Raw genomic sequence first — 12,693 nt, forward strand, 5'->3', positions numbered from 1 at the left:
TGATAATATGTTCATGTGATATTTTTTATCATTCATATCAATATTATGTTAGTGTCATATAAATATAAAATGATAAGTAATATTTTGATTAATGACAATTAATCAATAATTAGTTACAAGAGTTTATTTGATCGAAAATAAAAATATAAAAATTTAATTAAATATAATAAAAAATAAAAATTTATTTGAATTGTCTTAACATTATGCATAATATCAAATGCGAAAAAATCTCAAAATCAGCTTTGATGCGACAATTTCTTGATTTCAAATACACTGTTTTCAACCGTAACAGGCCGAACTTAACCTTAAAAAGGCTAATGGGTATGCTTTCTGCCCTGCAATGGGCTTAGCTCTTTCATTATTGCTCTTTTTAGGCCAAAGGCCCTTTCTATTGTTTAAAACGAGGTGAATGTTTATGGGCCGAATGTTGAGAACCCAAGTATAAAAGGCCAAGAAGACGCACTCTTCTTCGGCGGCAACAATATCACCCCCAAGGTCCTTAAACATCAAAAACCTTCCGAGCCTTCATTCAAATCATGCATTGCCTCAAAGCGAACGGGTAATCCATTCATGCTCGCCCATTCAACCTTTTCTTTTTGTAACTTCCTTCTCCATTTTCATTAGCAATTTTAAATTATCACCAAAACCCTAACCCTATCCCTAAAACTCACCAACTTCACCCAATGACAAAGGTCCACGGAACCGGCGTTTACGACTTCAAGCGCCACCATGTGGCCGAGTACCCAGTCGAGTTCACTGACCAACTGGACTCAAAATCTGGCCCCGGTTCATCCCTTCCCAGCTCTATTACTTTATCTGAAATCCAGCGAGACCAGCTGACTAGGATAGCCACGGCAAATTGGCTAAAGAGTGGCGGTTCGAAGCCTAACAAGCCTTTCGATCCTCAGCTAGTTAAGGAGATTTATGACACGGAGCTTACTGTGAAGTCGGAGGGGAAGTCGCTGAGGAAGACGGTACCGTTGCAAAGGGTTATGATATTGGAAGTCAGCCAGTATTTGGAAAATTACTTGTGGCCGAATTTTGATGCTGAGACGGCGTCCTATGAGCATGTTATGTCCATGATTTTGATGGTCAATGAGAAGGTAAGTGTTTTTTGTAATTAATTTTGTTTTACATTATTTAGAGTTAATAGATTTAAACTATTTGAGTTACTGATTCGTTGTTGGTTTTGCTTCTTGATTTTTTCTTCCAGAAGCAAGAAATGAAAATACACGTTTTGATGTAGAAGCAAATAATGATCAATACTGTTAAGTAGATATGTTAGAGTTGGTGTTAGAAAAAAACTAAATTATTGAAATATAAATGTTTTTGAGAACAAAATGCATGATATTACTTTTACATAGTTATGTTAAAATTGGTGTGGGATTTTAGTCTTTGCTAATTTTTGAGGTTAACTGGAAGTCTTTGCTCATTTTTAATTGAGTATAATTTTAGTTTCTTTTGCATGTTTTTGGTGTTTAATAACTTTCTAGGAAGCAAAAAGTAAAAAGTAAATAGCAAGCTTGAATTAATTCAATGAGTGACTCTGGACAATTTATCTTTGAACATTGCAGTTTCGAGAGAATGTGGCTGCTTGGTCATGCTTTTATGATCAGAAGGATGTGTTCACAGGATTCCTTGAGAGGGTCCTTCGGCTGAAGGAGGTTTGTATTGATATTTCTTTCAATTAGTGCAACTGAGGGCTTGTTAAATGTCTAATTATAATTTGATTAATTTTCTAAGAAAGTGACTAATGGTATAGAAGAACTCCCCAAGCTATTCTATTTGATGTATGATCTTGTAGATGTGGTCATATTTGTTTCATTTCTTCAAACAAAAGCACTAAATATAGTACTTCAGTATTCTATGATTAGAAAATATTGACACATAGGCTGAATATTTGATAACCTGATTTGGATGCAGGGAAGAGATTTAACCATTGCGGAGAAAACGAATTATCTAGTTTTCATGATCAATGCTTTTCAGGTAATTTAGTACCATAAGGATACTTTTAGTGAATGCATTTATATGTTACAAATTCGTGTATTGTCAAATAGTTGCTCTTTAGTAGCAGTTATTCTATTGGTGATAATATGTCTTTTGGTTGATAAATTTTAGCATGCTTTGACTAGTCATTTCTGGATGGAATCTAGATGCCTTGATTGTTTACCCACAAGAGGCTCATGTCAATGAGCAAGGATATGACTGGTACCATAAACATAGGAAAATAACATGTTCTATTCATCTACTTTCATGGTTGTTTAAGTGGTGAAAGTATATTATGCTATATTCATCATAAGGCTGGGGATGTAGTTGTTTAAGATAACGGTTTAATGCAAGTAGAGAGGATAAAAGGGTAAAGGTAGACTTGAAAATCACATTGGTTGGAATAGTGAGGCTGTTTCTAGATGACACATGTAAAAGTTTCCATTGCGTTCAATATGGAGCAAATTGAAATGGAGAAATTTAATATTTCTGCATTGGCAACAAATTTGTTGAATAATTGCTTCTGAATATGGCATTTGTTCTGGGATTCTGCTATTTTCCTTTGCTTTTCTTCATGTTCAAGCGTTGTCACTTCAGGGGCATGCAATTGCTGGTGAGCAACATCCTGTCCACCACCAACTGCACCCTATACCCGCCCATTCAGGAAACAGGCACCAAATTTATCAGTGCATGGTATTATAGCATGTCCAATCTGAGGTAAAAAAAGGAAGAAGTAATGGGATAGGAAGATGTTGTTCAGAGAAAGAAGACTATAAATTATTATTGTCTGAAATGTTTTCCAAAAGATGGTGGTGCAAGGCTTGGGTGGAGATAGAAAGGGAGACAGAGGGGCCAGATGTTTAGAAGAGATAAAGTGAGAAGTTGTGGGTGGCAGAATGAGTTTGCATCATTTTACAAATAACACCTCTTTTGTCCCTAAGGGGACATGCTGGTGTTTATCTTAGAGCCAGAGGTCTTAGTTTGAATCTTGGAATGGGTGGGTGGGATTTATGGGATGGTAGAGAGCTATCTCGCTTTCTGTAGCTCAAAATTCTTATGTACCCCTTTGCCTCTCAAAAAGAAAATAAAGTTAATAACTCTTTTGCCATAACTGCATTCAGGGATTAGGGGACAATGGACTACCTTCTTAAAATCACTGGAAAATTTGAAAATTCTTTCATTTTTGGATCAAATGAGTTAAGTTTCTTTTTATTAATAAATTGATTCCCCTCTGTGAACAAGTTTACAGTAAATAAAAATAATCAATGGCTCCTAACCTTAAACTGGTTGAATGGAAGAACGATTTGTGTTCTCTGCCCCAAAACAGTATGTTAGAGCTGAAGATGGGAAGCAATTCTTGAAAAGTATATGTGTAGACATACAACAATCTTCTCAAGCTCCTATCTGTTTTCTTATGTTGTAACTATTGAATGTAACAGAGTTTGGAAGATGAAATTGTTAGGGAAACTGTCCTTAGATTGGCAAGTTTGCGATCCTGGCACAGTTTGTCATATGGTCGTTTTCAGGTAAGGTTTTATTGGATAAATTGTATCTAAAATCCCTCTTTTCGCTGTGGGTATCTGATTTTTTTTTTCTCATTTGTAGATGGAACTTTGTCTTAATCCTGATTTGATCAAGAAATGGAAACGAATGATAAAGAAAGAAGCTGATGATGCTAAGAAGCAAGGCGTACATGTTGACCCCTTATCTTCATTGGAAGTAAACTTTTTGAGAAATCTGATAGAAGAGTTTCTTGAGGTACTCTGCTGGAAAATTAGTTGCTTTTGTTGTTTTTTTTTTTTTCATTGGGGAGGTGGGGTTGGGGTTGGGGATGTTCAACGATTTTGCAGCTGCTTAATTGCCATTTTTCAATGTTATTCAGGTGCTTGATCACAAGGTGTTTTCCAGGAAGCATTCTGTTAATGAAGATGATGAACTTGATGCTTGTAGTTTTGAGCAAGTTGATGATGCTTCTGTCTTGTACTGTGAGAGGTTTATGGAATTTCTCATTGATCTATTGAGTCAACTGCCAACAAGGAGGTATCTTTGCCCTGCAACAGGGTCTTGTATTCTTTTAGTTTTTAACAAATTCGTTTTCCTGTTCTTGTTGTTGGTTTTTTTTTCCTGCTCTTTTAGGAAATGAAGGGGGGGAGGTTTGACTTTTAACAGAAGTCTTATTGTTCGTGAAACTCCTTTCTCATCTGCTTTCTTACTTTTCTTTCCCCCTTCTTTTAATCATCATCTTCGTTTCTCAGTGTCATTGTATTTTTTGAGGTACAGGTACCTGAGACCTCTTGTGGCTGATGTAGCTGTTGTTGCCAAATGCCATTTAAGTGCTCTTTATAGACGCGACAAAGGGAAACTCTTTGCGCAACTTGTGGACTTGCTACAGTTCTATGAAAATTTTGAGATAAATGATCATGTTGGCACTCAGTTGACAGATGATGAGGTGCTTCAATCTCATTATGATCGTCTTCAATCCTTGCAGCTGCTTGCTTTTAAGAAAATTCCTAAGGTCTGTCATAAGCAGTTGGTTTATCAACAAATGCTTCTCACTAGCAGAATGCCCTATCTTTTATAGTTCATAGATTTCAGATCTATGAAGTATTGATGTTGTTAGTGATATCTAAACCTTTTTTTTTCGTTTATTTCTACGGTGATTGTAGTTGCAAGAACTTGCACTGGCCAACATTGGTGCAATACACAAGCGTGCAGATCTCTCAAAAAAATTATCTGTACTTTCTCCTGAAGAATTAAAGGACTTGGTTTGCTGTAAGGTTCGTATGTTGTGAAGTTTTTTGTTTCTTGTGAAACCAGGATTTTCAAAGAATGAATTTATGTTGAGATGTTCGCTCCGATTGTGTGGCAGTTGTCATGGTTTATGAGTTGTAATTTTAGTTCTTTTAACTTGCGTTTTTATTTTGTTAGGGTTGGGATTTAGTTTGTCAATACTTTATGTTATTTCAGTTTTCATTAGGTCTTGGATGATGAACTATTGAGTCTGAGACTTTGAAATCTTGAGTGTTGAGATTTTTCTCACTCTATTGATTTTTTTCCTGTTTTCTCCCCGAGTACACCTGTTTCTCCATTATTGCTTCTATTTCTGATTTTTCCTCTAACTTCTATTATCTATCTGTCTTTTTTTTTCCCTCCTTTTTCTGCATCAATCAGCATTTTGTTATTCTGTTGGTCAATGCCTGACTTTCTTGCTTAATTAGTACAAGATTATTCTAAATCCTCATGTTTGCTTTGCCATGTTTTTTGCTTTATTCAGTTAGCTCCAAAACTTGTTTTCTTTTGATTGTTGCTCTAGCCGGCAATATGCTTGCATGCTCACCTGTCTGTGAATGATTACCGTTACTATAACCAATATGACCATTTTAGTTTCTGAGTGCTGAGATCATTGCTTTATTAACAGATTTACCATTTTTCTTTTCAGCTCAAACTGGTCTCGAAGAATGATCCTTGGTCAGATAGGGTTGATTTTCTCATTGAGGTGATGGTCTCCTTTTTTGAGAAACAGCAGTCTCAAAAGGAAGCCATAAATGCTCTTCCTCTCTACCCAAATGAGCAGATTATGTGGGATGAAAGTGTTGTGCCAAGTATTAATTACTCTGGTGAAGGTTGTCTAGCTCTTCCAAAGCTTAACCTACAATTCTTAACACTCCATGATTATCTTCTAAGGAATTTCAATCTCTTCCGTCTTGAATCTACATATGAAATTCGTGAAGACATTCAAGAAGCTGTTCCGCACCTTCTTGCCTACATCAATAATGAGGGAGAAACTGCTTTTCGTGGCTGGTCAAGAATGGCTGTGCCAATAAAAGAGTTCAAAATCACTGAGGTAAAGCAGCCAAATATCGGCGAAGTCAAGCCGGCTTCTGTAACTGCAGAGGTTACCTACAGCATTTCTAGTTATAGATCACAAATAAGATCAGAATGGGATGCCCTTAAGGAGCATGATGTTTTATTTTTGCTATCTATTAGCCCCTCATTTAAGCCTCTAAGTGCAGAGGAAGATGCTAAAGCTAGTGTACCAGAGAAGCTTGGCCTTCAATATGTACGGGGATGTGAAATTATTGAGATCCGTGATGAGGAGGGAACTCTCATGAATGATTTTAGTGGAAGAACTAAACGTGAGGAGTGGAAGCCACCAAAAGGTGAACTAAGAACTGTGACTATTGCTTTAGATACTGCACAATATCACATGGATGTGACTGACATTGCTGAACAAGGTGCTGAAGATGTTTATGGGACATTTAATGTGTTGATGAGGAGGAAACCTAAGGAAAATAACTTCAAAGCAATTTTAGAGTCTATCAGAGATCTTATGAATGAATATTGTATTGTTCCTGATTGGTTGCATAAAATATTTTTGGGCTATGGGCATCCTTCTGCTGCACAGTGGACAAATATGCCTGATCTTCTAGAAACAGTGGATTTCAAAGATACTTTTCTTAGTGCAGACCATTTGAAAGAGAGTTTTCCACATTATCAGGTTTTTACTTTTTCTTTACAGATCAATGTTCACTTCTACCGCTGCAGTTTAATGTGTTCTGGAGAATGCTGAAATCTTCTTTTCTTGTTCTGTTTCAAGGTTTACTTTGTTGATTCAGATGGTAGAGAAAATTTGGATCCAAGGCCACCTTTTTGTATCAAGCTTCCTCAGTTGCTTAAAAGCGATACTCATGCTCTGTCAGGAAATGGAATATCTGATACTGGTTCAGTGAATGATGCCAATATAGTGCATGCTTGTATTGAGAAAGAAAAACTAATTGTTGAAGCATACATCCCTCCTGACCCAGGTCCTTATCCTCAAGATCAACCAAAACAAAACTCAGTTAGATTTACACCTACCCAGGTATCAGGAAACTCTTTTTGAATTTAATGGAAATTTTATTGATATCTTATTTGTCTCTCTTTCAGTTTTTATCTTGGAATTTTAATAATGTTGTGAGCTTCATGTGTCCTTTTTACTTTACTGACTTATCTGTCTCTCTTTCAGTTTTTATCTTGGAATTTTAATAATGTTGTTAACTTCTTGTGTCCTTTTTACTTTACAAAGTGAATTCTGTGCATTTTCTGATTTCGTTTGTTTTTTAAGATAAATAATTGGGGTAGGGAGGTGTATGATTCCGCTAAATTAGACAATTTATGGTCTTTTAATAGTGTGCAACTCTTATCATTTGTTTTGAGTTTTTCACTCGTATCTCAGTTGTTCCTGGAGAGACCTCATGAATGACACTTCATTATGCTTTTGCTAGTATATATGTATTCTGTTTGCTTTGAGAGATATTAGAGGATTACTAGTAATCTAATAGAATGATAGTTTGATACCTTTATTTTGTTTGATGGGAGAATGTTTCTTGGACACCTGCATGACAGCAGAAAGTTACTTTAATCCCTGCAGTTTCTGTTACTGGAATCTTACGTTTCCAGTAATCTTTTATCTTTAGCATTCCTATTTGCTTTATTTAATTGGTAAACCACTGAGAGAAGATGGGCTTCCAAGGTTTCCTCTTAGTATAGAGGAGGTTAGGTTGTCTAAGAAAAATTACTGACAAATTTACTGGGGATCCTATATGCTAACAAGACATCAGATATCAAAGATAGTGTAGGTATCTGCTTCATAGAAATCAAGCATGTTGGGATGGGATGCCCCAAAGTCACCTTGTATCTCAAAATGAACATATCCATAATTGATTGTAGTATTTAGCTTAAAAAAAGACATGGAGGAGTTGGTGATATAGGCTTATCTCTTTTAAAACTATAATTTGGAATGGTTTCTATTTTCTAACATATAAGAGGGATGAGAAATGATTATAAGATGAGAAGTTAGACTTCTTTGCATTCGTGTTACAACAATTCCTTTTCTAGGATTTGGTATATCACTCTTTCTCATTAAATTGCATATTTCAAATCTGTCAACTTCTATCTTTGCATTCCTGGTTCATGTTAATGTAAAAGTTTTCCTTGTTAATTTGGTTTTAGCTTCAACCTTAGTAGTTGTTTCCAGTGCTACTTAACAATGTACTTTCAAATTAAGGGACTTTGTCTAGTGTGATTGTTATTTTACCTCAATATGGGAGCCTCCTGCTCTGTATTGTTACTTCACCTTAAAAAATGAGGTTGTAATAGCAACTTAGTCAGCAGCAGGTAGTGTTGAAGAATTATAATGTTCTTTCTGTCTGTTCTTGTCTTGTACCTTCATACTGAAAAGAGTTGAAATATAATAGTTCTTCCTTGAAGAAAGCTTAATAGAAGAGGTCCCAATTTACTTTTTCTCATTTCAGTGGATGATGACTACTGCTTTGTTGATGCAAACTACTCAATATGGTAGCTTTAATATGTGGTTAGGGTATTGGAATGGAACTCTTCAGCTTGAGAAAAGTTGACAATTCCCTTTTGCTTGTATTTCTTTCATTCACCTTGCTTTTCTTTTGTCACATTTTATCAAGAAGAGTTTCCACTTATCAGTAAAATGGAGGAGTTGGTTCAATTTGGTTATGCCTGGACAATTGTGTCAATACTTAAACGTGTGTTTTATGAGAGACTGCAGTAATTGAAAACTTTCATAATGATGCTTTATTGTTTTCAAATCATTATTTCTTTCTTTCTTGGTTCCTGTCGGCCCCTTTTTTTTTTTCTCCTTTTAGGAAAGACGAGTTTTTAGAGAAAAGTTATAATGCTGCAGTTTTAGATTTTCATGAATACGGTTATTGGGAAATATTATGACTAGAAGTAAAGTGATATTTGTTTCTAGAGATCTGATGCTGATTTCCTGACAGATTAATCTTGAGTTAAAGAGTTAATAAATTTCAGAGAATTTTCTGAGTAACCACTTCTAATTTTCCCTTTTTGTGCAGATTGGAGCGATCATCTCAGGTATTCAGCCTGGATTAACTATGGTTGTGGGTCCACCAGGAACGGGTAAAACTGATACGGCGGTGCAAATATTGAATGTTCTCTATCACAATTGTCCTTCTCAGAGAACATTAATAATTACTCATTCAAATCAGGCTTTGAATGACCTTTTTGAGAAGATAATGGAGGTATGGCATTCATAGTTTAACTGATGCAATTTTCTTCCACTTAGAATGTACATTGTTGCAAATTTTTTTATGTGTGTTACCATTTGGTGTTTCAGAGAGATGTGCCTGCACGCTATCTTCTTCGTCTTGGTCAGGGTGAGCAAGAGCTAGCAACTGATCTGGACTTCAGTAGGCAAGGACGTGTGAATGCAATGCTTGTTCGACGGCTAGAATTGCTTAGTGAGGTAGAGAGGCTTGCAAGATCCCTACAACTTCCTGAAGATGTAGGCTATACTTGTGAAACTGCTGGATATTTTTGGTTGCTTCATGTGTATTCACGCTGGGAGCAATTCCTTGCCGCTTGTGCGGGTAATGAAGATAAACCAGCATTCGTTCAAGACCGCTTTCCTTTCAAGGAGTTTTTCTCCAACACTCCTCAGGCAGTCTTTACTGGCCAATCATTTGAGAAAGATATGCGAGCGGCCAAGGGGTGCTTTCGTCATCTTAAGACTATGTTCCAAGAGCTTGAAGAGTGCAGGGCATTTGAATTGCTCAAATCAACAGCTGATCGAGCAAATTACCTGATGACCAAGCAGGCAAAGATTGTGGCTATGACATGTACGCATGCTGCCCTAAAGAGAAAGGATTTCCTTCAACTTGGTTTCAAGTATGACAACCTGTTGATGGAAGAAAGTGCCCAGATTCTGGAGATTGAAACTTTTATCCCAATGTTGCTCCAAAGGCAGGAAGATGGCTATGCACGGCTTAAACGTTGCATATTGATTGGTGATCATCACCAGCTGCCCCCTGTTGTGAAAAATATGGCTTTCCAAAAGTACAGCCACATGGATCAGAGTTTGTTTACAAGGTTTGTTCGGCTTGGTATTCCTTACATTGAGCTTAATGCTCAGGGTAGAGCCAGGCCAAGTATAGCCCAACTTTACAACTGGAGGTACCAGGATTTGGGGGACCTTCTTTATGTGAAAGAGGAACCTATCTTCCATAGAGCAAATGCTGGATTTTCCCATGATTACCAACTAGTGGATGTGCCTGATTACCATGGGAGAGGTGAGACTGCCCCCTCTCCTTGGTTTTATCAAAATGAAGGGGAGGCTGAATATGTTGTCAGTGTCTATATATACATGCGATTACTGGGCTACCCTGCAAATAAAATTTCCATCTTGACAACTTACAATGGTCAGAAGCTTCTGATTCGTGATGTTATCAACAGAAGGTGTCTTCCATATGATTTCATTGGTCCACCCAGTAAGGTTAGTTACTTCAGATTTTACCTGTCATTAAGGTTTGCTTAGGTATCATGGATGGTGTGGGTTATGGGTAAATCATTGCACTCTGAAATAGTAAAGTTATGGTTGGTATTGATGAATGGTTTTTCTTAGTAGATTGGATGCTATATTTTAAGAGGTTGCGTTCGTGAATTTTTCCTCAGCCATATAAATGTCCTTGTTGAAATCTTTATTTTTATACGCTGAGGCTATTTTCATATGTTGTTCTTATTAATGTATTTACAGGTTACCACAGTTGATAAGTTTCAAGGCCAGCAAAATGATTTTATTTTGCTTTCTCTTGTTCGTACTCGCTTTGTCGGTCACCTTCGTGATGTTCGAAGATTGGTGGTTGCCATGTCACGTGCTCGCCTTGGCCTGTATGTCTTTTGTCGACGCTCTCTGTTTGAACAGTGTTATGAACTCCAGCCTACTTTCCACCTGCTGCTTCAGAGACCTGATCATCTTGCTCTAAATTTGAATGAGAGCACGTCATTTACTGAGCGACATGTTGAAGACATTGGGCATCCATATCTTGTTGGTGGTGTTGAGGAGATGGCAAACATAGTTTATGGGAAAATAAATCAATTACAACAGGTATTCCACTTTGTTTGTGGATATATCATTTTTGTTCTTTTCTTAGGTGGTTATTCATGTTTTCAATGATCTTTTTACTGCAATCACATTTTATCAAAGTGACATTGGAACTTTTATTTATAGTCTAGTGAATCATCTCTCGATATGGTTTAATCCATTAGTAATAGTAAAAACTCTCATCATGTAATCATTGATTAGAGAGTTGTTGATTTATCTATACAATTTTCTCCTTTTTTTGTTCTACCTACATCTCATGAGTCAAATAACCTAATGGTTTTTGTTCTTAGTGTAATCTATTGGAAACATTGATTTTACTCTTTCCACAACCATATAAGAGGACACGTCTTTCTGTGTTTCTTTTTGGGGAGAAAGTTGTAGTCTATCTTTAAACACCCTCATTTAAAATGTGTTAGCTCATCTCTGACTGTGTTAGGAATGATGTGAGTGATTAGAGCTCTTTTTTAAGCATTTTTATCAGGAAAACCATACCTGTTGTTAGTAGGCTACTGCTCATATTTCATTAAAGTTTGGTACATTTTATTTATTTTTTATTCTTCAGGCACATGCCATGTATCAGTACATGGCTTATTCTGGACAACACATGGGAACATCAGAGGAGCAAAATAGTGAGGACAATTCAATATCCCCAAACCAGGCCATGGACATTGATACATCAGTGGCTGAAAATGGTAGAATTGATGACAATGTACATGAAAACAATGGAGAGGAAGCTAAAGATGTAGATGGTCTTGCAAATGGTCCAGATGGGGTGCTACCTCCAGAGAACCTGTCAAATGCAGAAAAAGATGCTGAAGTTTGTGCAAATGATGAAAACAGGGTGCCCTAGTTAAGAAAGAAAATGATGCACTTCAGCCCTCTTTCCTTGAGTTGCACAGGTAGCCAACAAGCATCGGTGAAGACAGTGCTTTTTCCTTAATCAGAGAGAACTGCTGCTTTCCTCCAGATGTGGCTTAGCTATAGATCTACATAGCTGCTGTTCATATGGAGGTGTTAGAGCTATAAGCTACTTGCTTTCCGGACCTTGGGGTGACATGTTGAAAGGTAAAGTGTTTTGGATCCTTCTATTCGTGCGGTTTAAAGCTTCTTGCTGACAAAGGAGTGAAAAAGGGTCATGAAAGTGATGAAAGGGACATTTTGAAGATTCACTAGGTTTCAATTGCATCATGTGGGAGTAAAAAGGTACAAGACCAGATTTTGGTGCTTAATTTTTGTCTAATTGTTTCTCTCCTAGTAAACGAAAATGATTAAAGTTTGGTGTATGGTAACGGGCCATGGTGAAGCTTTTGTGTATTGTATTGTAGTGATGACCTTATTTGCTTAACTTAATTTAGTGTAGTCATCAGATAACAGAGACTATTGATTCTCATTGCCCTCGGAGTGCTTTGACTTAAATTTTAACTAGTGCCTACATACACCTTAACCAGATCCATTTTATCATACCTCTATAGCAAGTCAACTGGGCTTATGTTGGTCTGTCCTTGTAGTGTACTTGGGTTTGTCTTTGTTAATGGTTTTCCAATCAAATTTTTAACTATACGGTATACAGACATAAATCAATGTCATGTCCCTCCAGTTTCAAACATCTAAGCGCAAATGACAAGATAGGAATGCCGCGACAACATCCTTAACCATTCATGACTTGAACTGAAATCTTCTATATGTAGAGATAAAAACAGGCACGATTCTCTGCATTATGCTCATATTCACCACATTTTCACGACATTGATTTCTTGCATCATTTTCCAACTAAACCTATGCAGGGATGTACGCTT

The 12,693-nt window shown here is 36.7% G+C and overlaps 1 protein-coding gene across 1 annotated transcript; it reads left to right on the forward strand.

Annotated features, from left to right (window-relative positions):
* Positions 478–12,291, forward strand: LOC18599365 (intron-binding protein aquarius). The gene is made up of 14 exons (XM_007029308.2): positions 478–1,103; positions 1,575–1,664; positions 1,924–1,986; positions 3,426–3,512; positions 3,592–3,744; positions 3,869–4,026; positions 4,267–4,501; positions 4,653–4,763; positions 5,426–6,484; positions 6,584–6,847; positions 8,853–9,038; positions 9,134–10,288; positions 10,550–10,900; positions 11,460–12,291. Exons 1-14 carry the CDS (start codon positions 684–686, stop codon positions 11,745–11,747), a joined length of 4,620 nt encoding a protein of 1,539 aa, XP_007029370.2. The 5' UTR covers positions 478–683; the 3' UTR covers positions 11,748–12,291.

This window comes from Theobroma cacao, chromosome 5 (genome assembly GCF_000208745.1).
Source record: "Theobroma cacao cultivar B97-61/B2 chromosome 5, Criollo_cocoa_genome_V2, whole genome shotgun sequence".
Lineage (NCBI taxonomy): Eukaryota > Viridiplantae > Streptophyta > Magnoliopsida > Malvales > Malvaceae > Theobroma > Theobroma cacao.